Source organism: Amborella trichopoda, chromosome 4 (assembly GCF_054954075.1).
Source record: "Amborella trichopoda isolate Santa Cruz 75 chromosome 4, AtrichopodaSantaCruz75HAP2 v2.0, whole genome shotgun sequence".
In the NCBI taxonomy this organism is placed as follows: Eukaryota; Viridiplantae; Streptophyta; class Magnoliopsida; order Amborellales; family Amborellaceae; genus Amborella; species Amborella trichopoda.
The window spans coordinates 2,140,309-2,159,480 of NC_142339.1; the positions used below are offsets into that span (position 1 = coordinate 2,140,309).

The following is a 19,172-nucleotide window of genomic DNA, read 5'->3' on the forward strand; positions in this document are numbered from 1 at the left end:
TCATCTCTTAAGTTCATTTTGGTAAATTTCCCAAAAGTAATTGTTCTCCATGTTGCTGGGTAGAGGACATGTTGGATTTTCCCTCCAATACATTTCAGTAATAATCCCAAAGATTGTTATGTACATTTAGGGGGAAAAGGGGATTAAAAAAAAAAAAAAAAGCAAACAAACCTAGTGAACCTATATCTTGTGTATTAGTCTGTTGTTCTACTTAGTACTCTGTTTTTTGAGTAGCAAGAAAATGTAAAAAAGAATTAATACAGTGAAATACGACAAAGACGTTAAGAATGTCCACTTTTTATTCACCGTACATAGTTTCAAGTGGTCGACGTTAATAACTACATTTCCGATGGTAATAACTACAATTTCCAACAGTCATTTCTGAAGTTTACAAAGGGTAAGTAATTTATTCAGTGAGCCAATCCTCCTCGGAGTCAAGGAATGCGGCCAAGGATTGAAACTCATGCGAAGCATTCCCCTCTTCAAACTCCTCTTCCATCCATTCTCCACCATCTAGAGAGAGGTTTTGTTGAGGAGAGAGAGATAGTCTATCAAACTCATCTTCTTTTCTCTCTAACATCAACTCCCCACATGACTGAATAAACTGAGTGTCAATGCAGAGGTCTCCTAAGTCGAAATCCATGAAGGTTGAAGGGAAAGATGGAGTTTTTGGAGCTGTACAATGAGTGGGTTCACTTTCGTGAGCCATAGGTTCGGTCATGGAAACAGTTGGGACGATGGGTGTAAGTAGGTGTGGCGGGGCCTTGAGCCTGGTGCACCTTGAGGCTTTGGTTCGAACCACTCGAGCCTCGACTGGGTCAGATCTCTCATCCTCTTTCTTCGCCATGGATTCCCACCTCTTCAAAGTTGGGCTTGGCCCCTTTGTTGAGCCCTGCTGAACTTTCTTGCCCAAATTTGTATTCCAATAGTTCTTGATTTCATTGTCTGTTCGCCCTGGCAGTCTACCTGCTATTAGAGACCACCTGCACAAGTAGAAAATGAGGAACCTTTGAGACACCCACTTCAAGAAGTCTCCTATATTTCAATATGATCTCTCTCTCTCCCCTGTTTTTAGTAAGAGAGCTTCATGGACCTGTTGCCGAGGAGTTTGTGGAGTCTAATGATAAGATCCTCCTCTTCATCAGAGATGTTGCCTCTTTTGATATCAGGCCTCAGATAATTGAGCCACCTTAGCCTGCAGCTCTTTCCACACCTTTTGAGACCTGCAAAACCCATTTAAATTTTTTATGAAAAATGGGGTCCCATGAATCACTTGAGAATAAGTTGGGTGCCATGATTTTCAGACACAGAGATGATAAAATGGGCACCAAGAATTATTAGAGAACGAGGTGATGACATGGGTTCCACGAAACCAAGAGAATATCCTTCACAAGAGCCAATACTTTTATGATAATGGTGAGGTTTGTGGCCATGGTACTATGATTATCATGATGTGATGATGAATGAAGACTTAAAAAGTTGCAATCAATGTCATAATTTCAGACAGCTCATTTCTCCCGTGCTAATCTAAGGCTGCTCATTTCTCCATAACTACTGACTCGGACACTGACTTGGCTGAGTTACTCGGACTCGGCTAACCAACTCCAGAACCAAACCTCCGGAAAGGGCGAGTCTGGCTGGTTCTCACAATTTCATTACTATTTCCCTTAGGACTCAAGGCGAGTGTCTCACCGACACTGCTGAGTCCATCAGACATGACTTCGGGCTCAGGACCCTAGCAATCCCAGACCCTTAGTCCTTGTTATGGACAACTGAGTGCGGCGATTACGGTGACCACTAATGATGGTGATGATGGCAAAGAAGATGCATGATAGCTAGGATGAAAGAAAGAAAGAAGAAGCTCAATGGTGGTGATGATGATGGTGGTGGTGTTGATAGGAGAACCTGCTTTCTTGGGGAGTGTCCTCCATTTGCCTTCTCCATGAGTGTTGATGTAATCAGTGAGGATTTTATCTTCTTGGGTAGTCCATGCTCCCCTGTTGAGGCCCTCTTTAGAGCAGCATGGACTTCTACCCATTTCTAAAACCTTGATCCTCTCCTGTGAAGGTTCTATGAGGCTCTTGGCCTCTGTCTTTTGCCTTCTAATTCTCCCTCCTACACAAACAAGAAACATGTTGAATGAAACATTTTATAACCAAAAATGTAATGGACCCCTACCCACCCTGCCTTTCTCTTGTCTCAAATGATAACAAAAAATCTTGAAATATAATATTTTATTATGTCACCGTACCGTATTCTACTTATATTATATCAGGCCATCAAGAAAGTAATTTGATACCAAACTTTCATTGCTTTTGGTTACTGCCATTTAGTGCGATGTTAAGATCATCATAATATTATTACAGTAAGGGGCAGAGAGAGAGAGAGAGAGAGAGAGAGAGGAAATGCAAATTGACCATGGAATTGGGGCATAGTTGGGTGCATGTGCAATGACAATAGAATGGACAATAGATTTCCCCATGTGATCATGTAACCTTCCCAACTTTTAGCAAACATAAGGCTCGATTTGCTGAGAAAATATCCATCATGCCCCTTGAGGTTGTGAAAGTAACCGTTATAGCCCTTCCCATATCCTGTCCTTTCAAAAACATTCACAATTCCGATCTTTGGTCAGCCCGGTGGTGGCAGTTTCCGACATGAGTGTCCGAATATGGAGCAAACCACAAAAATTTCCGATCTTTTTTTGCCTTTTTATTTCCTTCTTCGAGCTCTACCTCTATAGTTTTTGGATCTGTAGCTTGCAGCTCTTCCTCACAACCCTTTATCATCATCAAAACCATTTTTCAACTAATTGGAGTCGGCTACATGAATCCTGATCTATTATACTACTTTATTAAGAGTTATACCCTAAGTGAGGTCATAAGTCCCCATATCTTATGTCCTTTTGGACCTACCCCCTTGCCCTTTTGAGCCTTCCACATGAACTATCTCGCACCTGCAGGAGTTGTACTGGGTCTACCACACATGGTTAGGCTACCTCAATCTACTCTCTCTTATCTTATTGTCTATTGGTACCACACCTCAATTTTCTCAAATATATTCATTTCGAATTCTATCCTTTCTTGTCTTGCCACTTATCCATCTCAACATCCTCATCTCCACTACACTCATTCAATGGGTACATTATTTTTTGACCGCTCAACGTTCCGTCCCATAGAGCAAAGCTCGTCTCACAGTTGTCCTATAGAACTTGCTCTTCCTCTCAACCCCTAAGCATTAGAAATCCATGGCCTCGCCTATATGAAAATCTAAATAGAAGATAATGGGGAAGGCTTCAATGGGTATTTTTGTCACCGGTAACACTCTTTAAGATCATTAAAAGTAACCAATGATACAACGAATCCATCAAGAAATCGCACATGGTACATAGCCTAGATTTTCAACTTTGGGTTAATAAAGCTAAGTTAACAGTAATATGTTGTATCAATAAGTAGACAATTAACCCAATGTATTTGAATTTCATACTGTTTATCTTTTTCTACATTAGGAAGCCTATGGACCGCAAGGGTTGCTTTCAATTCATCTACCCGTCTCAAGTTAAGGCATGGCAACCACCCTTCAATCTTTTTGAACGTTTGTTGTGTCTCTCTCTCTCAAGTCTTTAGTCTTCATCTTACATCATGGTAACTCTAAATCGGTCTATTTATAGTTTACCTCTCTTTCTCACCATTCCAAGAGAGGAGGGCGTATTGCATGTTCAAGCTGGAGCCCACTGTACATCAACTCCCTCAGGGAAAAAAGCTACTAGGGAGGATATTTGAAATTTTGGAATTCACCCAAGATTTACCATATGATTATTTTCATAAAAAGAAAAAAATATTGAGTTCTTCAAAACTTAAATCTTGCCTCCAAAAACATTCGACAATCCCTGTTCAAGCTTGGGATGTATTTTTCTTCACGCACACAGAATGTGTAATTTCAATTTTTTTAAAGGTTGGTTGCTAGGTTCAAGAGGTTACATCCCCAACATTCAAGCTCCTAAAATATTTGTAGATTGAATTTTACCCAATGGAGCGAAATGAATAGTATGCTCTCAAGAGAGCAATATATCTTTTTCAACAAAGGGTAAAAAGTGTCTACTCATGGGCATCATCAATGTTTCCAAATTACTACCATTTACCTTTGATACAAGGTAGTCACAATTACTTACAATCATTGGATGTGAAGTTTGATAGCTTGGATGTGACAAAAAGTTCGAAAAAATTTCTTTTAAAGTTTGAGCTTGATCAATGGAATAATTGCAGCCACCTAATTTCACATCCCATGGTCAAGATTAATGTCTCACCTTGTACCAAACATAAATGATCTCATTTTATATTTTTTCCGTACTTACAATGTTATTTCACCACTCATTTTCATACTTTGAAAGGGAAAATTAACTCTCAATGTTATTTCACCACTCATTTTCATACTTTTAAAGGGAAAATTAACTCTTTTTTAGGGAAGTTGGTAACTATCATTGCCGTAATTGAAGGCTACCTCTTACTCCTGTAACCATGTGAAACCATGGGCAAAGGTCATTGTACTGATCATATATGAGAATGCCATAAGGACGTTGACACGTGGCAGAAATTCCTAAAATAGAGGAACGGTCATGATGAGATTGAAGGATGTATAAATTGATAGGCCATTTTACTGAACTTTTTGCCCTTTCCTTTTGTATAAGGGAGTTGGGATGGATTTGGTTAGATGGGTTAGGTATTACGATATTTATGTTTGTTGACATAAGTGATAAGATGTACATTCATGTGTAATTAAATTTAGATTCCAAAAAAGCGAAATTAAAATTTTCCCATTTCTAAATGATCAAATGGGATTCCAAAAAAGTGAAATTAAATTTTCCCATTACTAAATGACCATGACCAAGACAGTACAGATTTCTGGCTGACTATGGGTGCGCTAGATCATATGCAATAAGGTCTTGATGTGCATATAGGTACTTGCATTAATAATCAGTACAACTATATTAGGCAAATATTTAGGGACCATATTTCCCACCAAATATTACGAGACAGTCCATATTTTCAATAAATTTACACGGAGACCAATCCTCAGCTGCGCCCCCCGTCCGGATGAAATATTACTATTTTTGGTTATTGAGGGTATAGCCAATATCAAAAACACCGTCTATGGGGTTATTTGATATGTGCTGTGTTGGACAACCCTAAAAGTGAAGCCCGTGGGGTGTGTGACATTAGCAACATAGGACATCTCCAAAACCTTGTCTTATGTTGCCAAGGTCATGCACCACCCTATATGCGGCTTGTTTTATATATCAACCTATCTGATATTGTGATACCAGACATATTCAAAATTGGGCTTTAAACCCAGACCCGCTACCCATGGTTATTTTTTCTCAACTTTTCTTTTTCTCTCTATCCGGCACTGGCTTTCTCCTTCTACCTCCATTAGTAGCCCAAAGGTCCAAGATCCACGCCCATTTACATTATTACAGGTAAGCTACAGGACAACTTCTTGGATTCCAATATCTAAGTCCAAGGAACTGTTTGGTGTTAAGAACACCAGATACCTCATCCATCTGCGAGTGGCTTTTCTGGTGTGTCTAATATCGGCCAGCTTCCTGGATTTGAAGTTCTGAATATAGGGAGTTGTCCTATAGGCAGATGGTTGTGGATCTGGTACCTTCGGATGATTGATAGAGGTCGAGAAAAGAAAGTGCAAGCCAGATAAAGAAAAAGAGAGAGAGAGGATAGAGAGAGAACGCTTGAGGAATACTAATGGAGAGCGAGAGCGGGCCTAATTTTTAAAGCCCTAATTCAAATAGGTCTGGTACCACAAATGTGAAAAGTCTCAGGTTTTTTTGAAGAGACTGAGTATCCATTAATTGTATGAATATACATACTTGTCGTTTATAGACAAATTACAAATCATAAAATATAAAAATAAATCACATGTTCCTATACTATACCCAGCCTTACCATAAAAATAAAATATTGTATTTACCCATCCCAAATATACAAATTACAATATAAACCTTTTATATTAACCTGATGACAATATTTATTTTCCTTACACACTCCACTCAAATTCAAGATGATATGAGAGAGAGTATCTGGAGTTTAAACACTAATTTCAAAAGCGAATAGTTGGATCTTCAGGTGTGTAACATGACCAGGAGATGCAGTGGTTGTCATGTTTAGATTGCTTGATCAAAGAGTCGAAAACGACTCGGCAGATAGACAGATTAAAGAGTTGAAATACAACTCGACAGATAGGACAGATCAAAGAGTCGAAACACGACTCGACAGAAGTTGCACCGACTGAGTGAGCAATAGAACTGATCATCAAAATCAACGACAATACTTCAAGGACGAGGAATTGACACAAGTAAGATAAATCTGGCTTTGATACTATGTGAAGAATCTCAAGTTTCTCTGAATAGACTCAATGTCCATTAATTGATATGAATATACATATTTGTCTTTTTTAGACAAATTACATATGACACTATTAAAAACTAAATCATAGATACCTAAACTATACCTAGACTTACCATAAAATACAGGGCACAATATCTTACATTTCCCATATTTACTTATTACAATATACACCTCCTATATAACCTGATATACAATATGTACTTCTTTTTCCCAACAAAAACGCAAACAGCTTGAGACTTAAAAAACGCTACACATACACCGGACAATGATTTGGAGATGTCTGATACTACTATCGTAACACCCCACGGGCTTGACTTTTAGGACTTTCTTACATAGTGAATATCAAACAACCCAATAGGTAGGGCTTTATAGTGTTTCTTATATGCTCCGTACCTTGAATAAACCTAGACAAAATGGCCAAGGAAAGAGGATTGTCGTCTGTGTATATTCGAGGAAAATATAGACCATTTTGTACTATTAGACAGGAAATATGGTCCGAATGTAATTTTGCCATGATTTTATCTCAATGGGGTCTATTTCACCTTTTGTAAACTTTAATTTGCATGAGAGAGAGGGGGGAGGGTGGGGGAGGGGAGAGAGTCAAAATTGAAATGATTTACATAGAGACACCATTAGAGAGATCGATAAATGGTGTGAAATTTCTTTGTTTTTTTCCATGTGAAATTTTTTTGTGTTTTGTTTTCCATTTGGGTCAATAATGATTGATGCACAAATGTATCGAGGAAACTTTTTTTTTTTCCTTTTCTTCTTTTGGCTGTGAAATTCCCAAAGTGGTGTGAGAATTTGAATGTGATATAAAATGAGGATATTTGGAAACAAGTTTGAAAAGAGAGTGTAGATCCAAGAAAAAAATGTGTCTAAATGTCCCTATAGCCATATTTTTCAAACTACCCTGTGTAGTACTAATGTCATTGTAGGAAGCTCCAATCTAGAAGCAAATATGAAAGTGAAAGGCTTCCACATTTGAGAATTCCTATTCTTGGGAGAGAGAGATGAAAAGATGGACCACCAATAGAGATATATGGTACTAACCAAAACACCAGGAAGAAAATAATAGCATCACCACTTGAGAATTTCAAATCTTGAAAAAGGAACTAGAGTAGAGCTACAAATACTGAGAAAATGTTCACAACTGTGAGAGATTCATGCCCATTTATTTGATGATGATATGTTTGACGTGAAGGTAGGTCATTTCATTCTAATCTCTATGAAATATATGTAAATAATTCAGAGAAGGGAACAAAAAATAGTGTCTGACTCTGGACTCGCCGAGTCGAACTAGATTGGTAGCCTATCACAATTCTGAACTGATCTGATAATTCCGGTCTATTTTGGGCTGAAAAAGCTTCGAGTCACTTGAGTCTCTTAGGTTTTTTTTCTTTTTGAGTAATTCAATGCAGAAGACAGGCCCCTACGTTTTTTTCATATAGATTAGGGAGTTAGTTTTTTTGAAAGTGTAAGTGGATGATTTAGCAAAATTGGAAACCACAACATAGTAACTAAGAATGTGGGTGCTACCACCATAACCCAGCCCCTTTCCTAAGAGAATAAGTCGGTGGGGATTTGGGCTCTTTCCCTTTGGTAATGTGTCTAAGATTTCATCATAGGACTCAGTAGTACTACCGTCAAGGTTTCAACAAAGCCCCAACATGATAATTAGGAATGTGAGAGATTTCATCATAGGGCTCAGTGGTACTACCGCTAAAGCCCCAATATGGTAACTAGGAATGTGGGTGCTACCACTATAACCCAATCATTTTCCTAAAAGAATAAATCGGTGGGGATTTGGGCCTTTTCCCTTTAGTAATGTGCTTAAGATTTCATCATAAGTCTCAGTGATACTACCGCCAAAACCCCGACTCATTTTCTTAATTTTTTATAAAACAAATTAGTTTTCTTATTAAAATTCCCTTATCAGACTAGCGACTTCGGCGAGCAAGAATAATTGGGATTCGGGTTGTCAGGTGTATGAGTTGGCACGTAATTTTTTAATTTGAAGCCCCGATCTTTGAATTTCTAAAATGGAGCATAGCCAACCAATGTTGATAGCATGAAGTTAACAAGAAGTCTAATCTTGATTTCTCCCCAAATTCAAGAATTATGAAATGCCTAAGTGGAAGGGCTGGTTTGTTTTACACGAATGAGTATAGTTATGAATATCAAACACAAGAGATATCATATTTCATTGAGAAAATAACTTCCAAGGAAATATAGTTTAAGGTTATTTGCTATCAAAACAATTCGTAAAACCTATGGGAGTAGGCGAATGTTCCATTTAGGGATGAGAATCTTTCGTATTGGGTTCGAATCTGCCCAGATCTGGATTCGGATCAAGAAATACATGGAATTTGGATCCAAATCCGTTCGGATCCAGAATGTTTGGATCGGGATCCAGATCTGAAAACTATACATGGGATCGGATCTGAAACTATACAAGGGATCTGGATTAGATATTCTAAAAGTTTAAGAAATTACATAAATTATATACAAAATTATTAAATATATAGAACTATAGGAAAAAGCTAATAAACACTTAGCAGCTATATTAAATAATAATATAGATAGAATCTCAATCGTTAGATCTTCATTGAGTAGTTCAAAATACATATCACTATTTACATTTAAAATTTTTTCTAGAAATCAGATCCGATCCAAATTACTATTTAGATCTAAATATTGGATCCAGATCCAAATGTTGGATCCATACATGGATCCAAATAGGATTCAAATTTTGGGTTTTGGATCCAGAACAGGTAAATTCCCAGCCCTAGTTCTATTAAAGTAATATTTAGTATATAAAAGAGATAGTATAAGTCATTGTGACTAGAAAGGGTTTGTTCAATTTCAAATTTTGCATGCATGTATACCTCAAAAAAAACAAAATAAATAAATAAATAAATAAAACAAACTAAACTAACTAATGAAAGCACAAAAAAATTAGAAAAATGGGTCCGCTGTTTCCAAGGAATACAGACCGCCAATTTGGTGAATCATGAATTTAGGCCTTCAAGAATTCAAAATAAAAATTTTAAATGACTTGTGTTTTAAACTAAAGATGTACAGAATTTCAAGAGAAATTGTGAGCTGGTCTTTTTATGTAGCTACTATAAGTCCATTGGCTTATACAATCATTTGTCGTTATAATATGTTTTCATCATCGTTAGATTTGATGGTTAGACAAACTTCCTTTTTAAGTATATAAAACAATCAAAAGAAACAGTATCTGAGCTTTTGAGATGGGGACAAAGTAGGGAAATAATAAGCTACTTTTAATTTTTCTTGTTAAAATGAATTTTGACAGTTTGCAACACATGAATCAGATGTTGCTATCAAGCCCCTGCCCCAGCTGATTCAAGCCCAAAGAAGGCAAAGTGGGAAAAAAGAGACTTGAAAGACAAGTCTGAATTTTTTAATGAGTTATTCTCAATTATTTATGCACATGTAAGGGTGGCAAAGGGCCCCGACCGGGCCAGGCCATATGGGCCCTGGCTCTGGCCCGACCCTACTATTTGGCTAAGTGGTCCGGCCTGGTTCAGCTTTATCAATGGGGCTGGATGGGGTTGAGCTGGGGTTTAGCGGATTTTAGTTTTTGTTTTTATAAATTCATAAAAAGAAAAACAAGAAAAGCAAGGCAGGGTAGGGCCAATCCTTGTCCCTGGCCCAAGCCTGGCGTGGCCTGGGCACTGGGCCTAGATTTTGGGCCTAAGCCTATCCATCAGGAAAAATTTAGTGGCTTGGGCCATGCTATTCAAGGTCAAGCGACCCCGGCCATTGCCACCCCTAACATTCAAGGTATAAAATTAGTTTAAAACATTTTTATTGAAATTTTATGCTTTTAGATGTCATGCACGTAACAGCTTTTATAATATAAACATTAAGTATTTATTTAATACAAAAAAAATTTAAAAAATTTATGATAAGTGTTTAAAAAATGGTAACAAATAATAAATTATTGTTAACTTTTTAGTTTTTTGACTAGTTTTTTAAAAAATGGTAACAAATAATAAATTATTGTTAACTTTTCTTCTTAATTATAACATCTTCTCCATGTTATTGTAGTTGAAAAAATTTTATTATCAAAAGGGTGATTCGTGATTAATCAAATTCCTGACTAATAGATTTCTTTAATCATTGAATATTTAGTCAATGAACTACAAGTCATTGCATATGTGCAATCCACGCATTTCAACTAGTAATTGGAAAAGGCTAATTAATATATGGTCTCAATTTATACTATTGAAATAATGTGCATCTCAAAAATCCCCTAGAAGAGAGTATTCGGATGTTAGAAAACCTTTGAATTTGATGATCTCAACTCAAGATGTATGTATATGAAAAAAAAAAAAATTTCAAGTCCTAAAGTAGTACATCTTGTAACAAAATATCTAGACTGTTTTATTTTCAAGATTTTCAAATCTTTATAGATCCGCTCGATATGTACCATTTATAAAATTTTAAATTTCATAACTACAGATAAATATAATTTTCCAATCCATCATAAGGTTTCCGATGTTGGTATTACATCTCTAAACAAAATTAAAGGTACACGTTACTTTTCTAGTATATGCAAACCTCACCCTGTATAATTTATTTGTGTCGAGGACAGACAGCCATCCAATCAAGATGGAGTGTTATTAGTGAGTTGACAGTAATGGCACAATTTAGAAGCAATTAATATGCGTCACCAATGCTTGGAATATAGAATTGGGGCATGAATTTGTGCCTTGCAAAACTAACTAGGATTGCTTATTTCGACCCGGATCGCCCAATTTTGACCGACTTCGTTGAAAATGATGAACAGGAAAAAAAGCCACATTTAAATTATCCAAATAAAAAACATATTGGAAATCATTGAATTGGTTTAAATAAAAAAATTGATTCAAAATTAGTCAAATCAATCCAAATTTCTTTTCTTATCAAAACACATTGGTTGAAAGTGGTGAGTGTATATCAAATGTTTAAAACCCATTCGAGACTCAAGCGATTTCTAAAAGATCATTTGAAAACGATTTTTCTTTTTCTTTTTTGAAAACGATTTTTCTATATCAACATGCTATCAAAAATCTCAAAAGCAAGGAAATTTGACCTTTTTTTATTTTATTTTTTTGTACTAATCGTTTTAACTTTCAAAAGTTCAAAGCCTCTACCCTATCCTGTTCTTGGTCTTGATCCAAAATTTTATTCGTTGAATGGTAGAGAATTGAGAAACACACAAAATGCCTTAAATTCACTGAAATTGGATGACAAACAAGAGAGAATGGGGCAACATGGTGGATCGGACTTGATAAAATGGGGTAAAGGCCCAATATTTTCTGTTTCTTTTCTTTTCGTTTTTTTTTTTTTTTGTAGTTCAGTGGGATGAGATCCTGCTCATAATAGAAATAGAATTCAAGACATCACGTTGTGGCTTCTTACCACCTTGACTACCTAGTCTAAGCCATTCCTCAATATTTGTATTTCTAATTTGTTAAACTTCTTGTTTTAATCCACCTATATTTCGTAAGCATTTGATGGAAAAGTTAAATACAAACAAAATTCCTCAAACATCCCGAAAATTAGCTAAAGGATGAGCTGAAAAGGCTGAAAGCTCATTAGGGGTACTTTCTCTCCCACAAAGCTACGTTCTTTGACCGAATCGGCTTATTCTCTACGGAACTTAGCCATTTTATGAATAGACTGCTACTCCTTATCGATGTTATGATGGAATTGGCCATCAAAGAGTCTGGTCTGGTTAAAATCGATTCAATCACCAATAAAATAGGTTTGATCAGATTTAAAAAATATTTAAAAAAAATTAATATTATTTAAATATATTAAAAAAAAATTGCCCAATTTTATTTGGCCAACCGTAGCAATTGGAACTCATACTTAATTGAAACAAAAAATCTAAACAAATGAAAGTGTATTGCTCTGTCCTTAGAGGAGAATGAGAGAAGATAAGAAACTGTATATTGCATGTAATAGATAAGAAAGTATATATTATACCATTGTATCACTGTTATATATACCATGAAAGAACCACTACAAAATTGTGTAGGGCACAATTATTTTTTAATAAAAGTTCATTTCTCTCTCTAAAATACTATATGATATCATAGCATGGATCTCATTCCATTTTTCTTTTTCCAATCACATCTCCAAGTAAGTTTCTCTCTCTCTCGTTTACATGATCAATAGTTCGCATGATCTCCAAGTACGTTTCTCTCTCTCGTTAAAATGTTCAATTGTTTGTATGATCAATATTTTGCATGAAGTTTACATGATATCTCTCTCGTTTGCATAATCACTATTTTTCCTTGAACCACCTCCCCATGATATCAGTTTTCACATGAACTCATCTCTCTTTGGAAGCCTAGTTTTCACGATCTCATCAATCTCTATCTCAATATTTCACTTATTTCACCCCTTCTCGTAAAGCCCGTAGAAATCAATAAATTTATCCTGCATAAGCCCATCCTTGCATTCCATTATTATTTTATCAAGCCCGTCATCTTTCCTTTACTCCATCATCTAAAATATCCGAGCCATCATCTTCCCACTCCATTGTTTTTGTCTCTAAATTTGTGATTGGTATTTGATCTTTGCAATCCAATGGGTACTCTATCATCAATATCTAATTATCCATATCCCTCCATCCTTAACATAGGAAATTTTGTGTCAATTAAATTGACACATAACAACTATCTATTATGGGAAATTCAAATACTATCATTGATTGAGAGTCAAGAACTTTTTGGATTTATTAATAGTGATAGCTCTCCACCAAGTCAAAAGATTTGCTCTCCTGATGGTAAAAGTGAAATCGAAAACCTAGACTACAAATTAAGGCTAAAGTCCAACTGGCTTCGTAGAGCCTGGATCACAAGGACACTAACTAAAGAGTATCTCAGTCTTGTGGTTGGCCTTAAGACTTCTATAGAAGTATGGAAAGTTCTGAAGAATGCCTATACAGGTTATTAACAAGCTAGGGAGTTCCAACCATTGTTTGCAAAATCGTCCGATCTAACCGCTAACCGCCAAGTTAGATTGGCCGATTCCGGTTTGGGCGGTTAGGGTGATCGACCGGTATTTTAAAAATAAAAAAATAAAAATGTGTATAATTTCTAAAAATAAGGAATTTGATTTATAATGCATTTTTAAATATTCTTTACATTGTAGTACAGATTAAAAATTATTTTGGTCATTAATACTCACTTTTAAATTTTCCTATCTTTTTAGAAAATTTTAAAAATAGCCATTGAAAAATATAAAATGGGTTAAAATCCATTTTTTTCACTAATTTTCAGCTTCATTGGAATGTGTTTTGTTTTAATAATTCTTTATCTGCTTTTCGTGTTTTAATAGATTTTTTTTTGTCTTTTTTTATTTTTTCTAACACTTTTTTGACCAGTTAAAGCGGTTGAATGGGCCAGTTTACCGGTTCAGGCCCATGTTCGGTTAATCGTCCGGTTCGATTTTGCGAACAGTGGTTCCAACTTACCTAGCAACTCCAACTCTGCAAGAAAGGGAATTCAACCCTATCAGAATACGTATGTAGATTCAAGAGTATTTGTGATGATTTAGCTACTATAAGCAAACCTATATTAAATGAAAGTAATGCATTTTGGCTTCTTAATGGACTTGATACAAAACATGAGAGTGTTGCTGCCACTATGCTTAACCGCCAATTCTTTTTTATTCTGAAATTATACCACTTCATCAATCTCATGTATTTGAAGAACACTTACATCCAAGTTAGAATGTGGCTCTTACTAGACAACAGAGAAATTTTGGACCTAACAGATGTACTAGAAATTACAAAGGTAGAGGCATATACAACTTTGGTGGTCAATAGTTTTTCAAACCTTGGGGACGTGGATTTGCTAAAATATGCCAGAACAATAATGAGGCATACAATCTACCTTAGAGATGTTAAGATTTGTGAGAGCATACATGCACAGACATTGAATGAGGAGAGAAGAAGACAAAACACAACATTTACATGGTTCGGGCCGAAGCCTTATGTCCATTGATCCAAAACTCTAACGGGGTTACATCTTCACTTATTTTTTGATAAATGTTAATATCAATAAGCACCTCTATATATAGAGGACAATCGTACAATTATAGGAAACTAATATGGTATGATTCTTGGATATATAAGTAAATAGTAAGAGGTCTTATAAAATATTTCAAAAATTTCAAAAAAAAAAAAAAAAAAAAAAAGAAAAGAAAGGAAGAAAGAAAAAAACTTTTAATAAGTGATGATCTATATGAACATGATGGTCCTTAGGGACTATCACTATTTTCAAAATCTTTTGGTTAAGTTTCTTTTGTTTGCTCCTGCCTTGCCACGTCAATTGGACGTGGGCTTTAAGCATACAAGGGGTAATGTAACCGGTTACACCTCGTGTAAGAGGTGTAACTTAATAAAATATTATAATAAGGTGTCGTAAGAGTTTAAATAAGAGAGGTGAGGACTCCCACCTTAAAAAACTTATGAGATTTTTCTCTCTGGTCAAAACACAGTGAACTCGTCTCTCTAGCCGAATTTTAATCCGAAGCTCCCTCTTAAATATTTGTGTGTAAATGACATCGTCTTCCTGAAAAATAGTATGTTTTTAATAAATAGTGATATTTCCGTCCAGGATCTTTATTTTATAAGTTTTGTGTGTAAGTGATTTCATTATCTTAAAAAATAATCCGCTCTTTTTAAAAATGAAATGAAATAATTATTTTTGCTTACTATCATGAATTTTAGGCGCAATAAATTTTATGCGCACGCGACCTCATTATTTTGAAACATAACCTTTTTAATAAAAATTGTGATATTTTATCTATGTTAGAAATTTTAAATGCTGTAAATTATTAGAAATAAACTTATTTATTTTTCTTGTCTATTGTTAGAAAATTTTAGATACTGTAAAATTATTAGAAATAAATGTGATATTTCTGCTTTTAGTAAAATTGTGATATTTCTTTCTACTGTTTTTTAATATTTAGACATTCTAAAATTCAAGTGCAAATGACTGCCTTATTACTTAAAAATTGATATTTTTGCAATTGATTATAGCATTGTTGTGAAATGCTCATTTGTAAATTGATATCCCATAAATTGTGATAATTCCGTATTACTGAAATTCTATGAGAGTTTTTCTATACATATTAAACGGGAAATTATGCTAGAATGTCTTTACAAACTGCTACCTTTCTAAATTTGAGCCCAAAATATTTGATTGGTTATTTTTTTAATGTTATTGAAAGTGACTGTTATTAATGGTATCAGTGAAATTCATATTAATGATTTCAGTGATATGTGAGTACATGATAATTACTGCTTTCGAATGTTTAAAGAGATTTAGAAATAATTTAAGTATGCAAGTGGACTCATCCGGTTCGCCGGTGAGGTATAAGTGGACATATCCGGGACGCCGGTAGGGATTAAGTGGACTCATACGGTACGCCGGTGAGGTATAAGTGGACCTGCAGGGATTAAGTGGACCTATCTGGGACGCCGATACAGATTAAGTGGACCCATCAGGTCGCTGATGGGGTATATAGGTGACCTACTTGGGACGCCAGTAGGATATTTTGTGAAATCCTTAAAATTATGCACTGCGGTTAAAATATTATATGTATTTCAATTATTCGGATTATACTTAATTATGTATTTTTGGAAGTGAAACTGTTAATGCATTTCTGTTAATAGATCTCCTTTTTGGAAATATTGATATCTTTCAACCATGATTATTTTTAGGATTATGATGATCACTTACAGAGTAGCCAAACTCATCAAACTATAGTAAACATTCTTCAGGATAACTGCGGTTCCATATGAGTCCTCGTCAAGATCAACTTTGGGAAAATATTGTAGTTTTGCTTAAACTTTCTTTTGTTACTTTGTAAGAATTCGCCATTATATTTCTCCTATCAAGCAATGTATATATGTTTTGTCAGTCACATCTCAGTAATATAAGCATCATAAATTCTTGGGGTGTGACAAAAATGGTATCAGAGCAATAGGTTTAAAATTCTTAAGATATTTTTTTAAACAAAGCACTTAAAATAATAATGAAGTTGAAAGAATATGAGAAAAAATATATATATACATCCCTATCTTTTTCAGTAATCAGGTACACAAATTTAAAAGACTAAATTTCCTTAAGGGGGGAAGAATGTAATAATTCTCAAATTTCGAAAAAAAAAAAAAAAATAATAATAAAAAAAAAAAATAATAATAAAAAAAAAAAAAAAAAAAAAAAAAGAAAGAAACTTTTAATTAGTGATGATCTATATGAGTAAGATGGTCCTTAGGGACTATCACTATTTTCAAAATCTTTTGGTTAAGTTTCTTTTGTTTGCTTTTGCCCTGCCACATTAAGTGGACGTGGGCTTTAAGCATACAAGGGGTATTGTAACCGGTTACACCTCGTGTAAGAGGTGTAACTTAATAAAATATTATAATAAGGTGTCGTAAGAGTTTAAATAAGAGAGGTGAGGACTCTTACCTTAGAAAACTTATGAGATTTTTCTCTCTGGTCGAAACACAGTGAACTCGTCTCTCTAGCCGAATTTTAATCGGAAGTTCCCTCTCAAATATTTGTGTGTAAGTGACATCGTCTTCCTGAAAAATAGTATGTTTTTAATAAATAGTGATATTTCCGTCCAGGATCTTTATTTTATAAGTTTTGTGTGTAAGTGATTTCATTATCTTGAAAAATAATCCGTTCTTTTTAAAAATGAAATGAAATAATTATTTCTGCTTATTATCATGAATTTTAGGCGCAATAAATTTTATGCGCACGCGACCTCATTATTTTGAAACATAACCTTTTTAATAAAAATTGAGATATTTTATCTATGTTAGAAATTTTGAATGCTGTAAATTATTAGAAATAAACTCATTTATTTTTCTTGTCTATTGTTAGAAAATTTTAGATACTGTAAAATTATTAGAAGTAAATGTGATATTTCTGCTTTTAGTAAAATTAGGCTATTTCTTTCTACTGTTTTTTAATAATTAGACATTCTAAAATTCAAGTGCAAATGACTGCCTTATTACTTAAAAATTGATATTTTTGCAATTGATTATAGCATTGTTGTGAAATGTTCATTTGTAAATTGATATCCCATAAATTGTGATAATTCCGTATTATTGAAATTCTATGAGAGTTTTTCTATACATATTAAATTGGAAATTATGCTAGAATGTCTTTACAAACTGCTACCTTTCTAAATTTGAGCCCAAAATATTTGATTGGTTATTTTTTTAATGTTATTGAAAGTGACTGTTATTAATGGTATCAGTGAAATTCATATTAATTATTTCAGAGATATGTGAGTACATGATAATTGCTTCTTTCGAATGTTTAAAAAGATCTAGAAATAATTTAAGTATGCAAGTGGACTCATCCGGTTAGCCAGTGAGATATAAGTGAACCTATCCGGGACGCCGATAGGGATTAAGTGGACTCATCCGGTACGCCGGTGAAGTATAAGTGGACCTGCAGGGATTAAGTGGACCTATCTGGGACGCCGATACAGATTAAGTGGACCCATCAGGACGCTGATGGGGTATATAGGTGACCTACTTGGGACGCCAGTAGGATATTTTGTGAAATCCTTAAAATTATGCACTGCGGTTAAAATATTATATGTATTTCAATTATTCGAATTATACTTAATTATGCATTTTTGGAAGTGAAACTGTTAATGCATTTCTCTTAATAGATCTCCTTTTTGGAAATATTGATATCTTTCGACCATGATTATTTTTAGGATTATGATGATCACTTATTGAGTAGCCAAACTCATCAAACTATGGTAAACATTTTTCAAGATAACTGCGGTTCCATTTGAGTCCTCGTCAAGTTCAACTTTGGGAAGATATTGTAATTTTGCTTAAACTTTCTTTTGTTACTTTGTAAGAATTCGCCACTGTATAATTTTCCTATCAAGCAATGTATATATGTTTTGTCAGTCACATCTCAGGAATATCAGTATCATAAATTCCTGGGGTGTGACAAATATGGTATCAGAGCAATAGGTTTAAGATTCTTAAGAAATTTTTTTTAAAAAAGTACTTAAAATAATAATGAAGTTGAAAGAATATGAGAAAATATATATATATATATATATATATATATCCCTATCTTTTTCAGTAATCAGGTACACAAAATTTAGAGGACTAAATTTCTTTAAGCGGGGAAGAATGTAATAATTCTAAAATTTCAAAAAATAAAAATAAAAAATAAAAAATAAAAGAAAGAAAGAAAGAAACTTTAATAAGTGATGATCTATATGAGCATGATGGTCCTTAAGGACTATCACTATTTTCAAAATCTTTTGGTTGAGTTTCTTTTGTTTGCTTGTGCCTTGCCACGTCAAGTGGACGTGGGCTTTAAGCATACAAGGGGTATTGGAACCGGTTACACCTCGTGAATGAGGTGTAACTTAATAAAATATTTTAATAAGGTGTCGTAAGAGTTTAAATAAGAGAGGTGAGGACTCCTACCTTAGAAAACTTATGAGATTTTTCTCTCTGGTCGAAATACAATGAACTCGTCTCTCTTGCCGAACTTTAATCGGAAGCTCCATCTCAAATATTTGTGTGTAAGTGACATCGTTTTCATGAAAAATAGTATGTTTTTAATAAATAATGATATTTCCTTCCAGGACCTTTATTTTATAAGTTTTGTGTGTAAGTGATTTCATTATCTTGAAAAATAATCCGTTCTTTTTAAAAATGAA

At 34.4% G+C, this 19,172-nt stretch overlaps 1 protein-coding gene across 1 annotated transcript; it reads right to left on the reverse strand.

Moving 5' to 3' along the window:
• Positions 1 to 281: 281 nt before the first annotated feature.
• Positions 282 to 2,102, reverse strand: LOC18439413 (transcription factor MYB1). The gene is made up of 3 exons (XM_006849578.4): positions 1,906 to 2,102; positions 1,094 to 1,223; positions 282 to 983 (listed from the first exon to the last, which is right to left on the reverse strand). Exons 1-3 carry the CDS (start codon positions 2,036 to 2,038, stop codon positions 407 to 409), a joined length of 840 nt encoding a protein of 279 aa, XP_006849641.4. The 5' UTR covers positions 2,039 to 2,102; the 3' UTR covers positions 282 to 406.
• Positions 2,103 to 19,172: the final 17,070 nt, after the last annotated feature.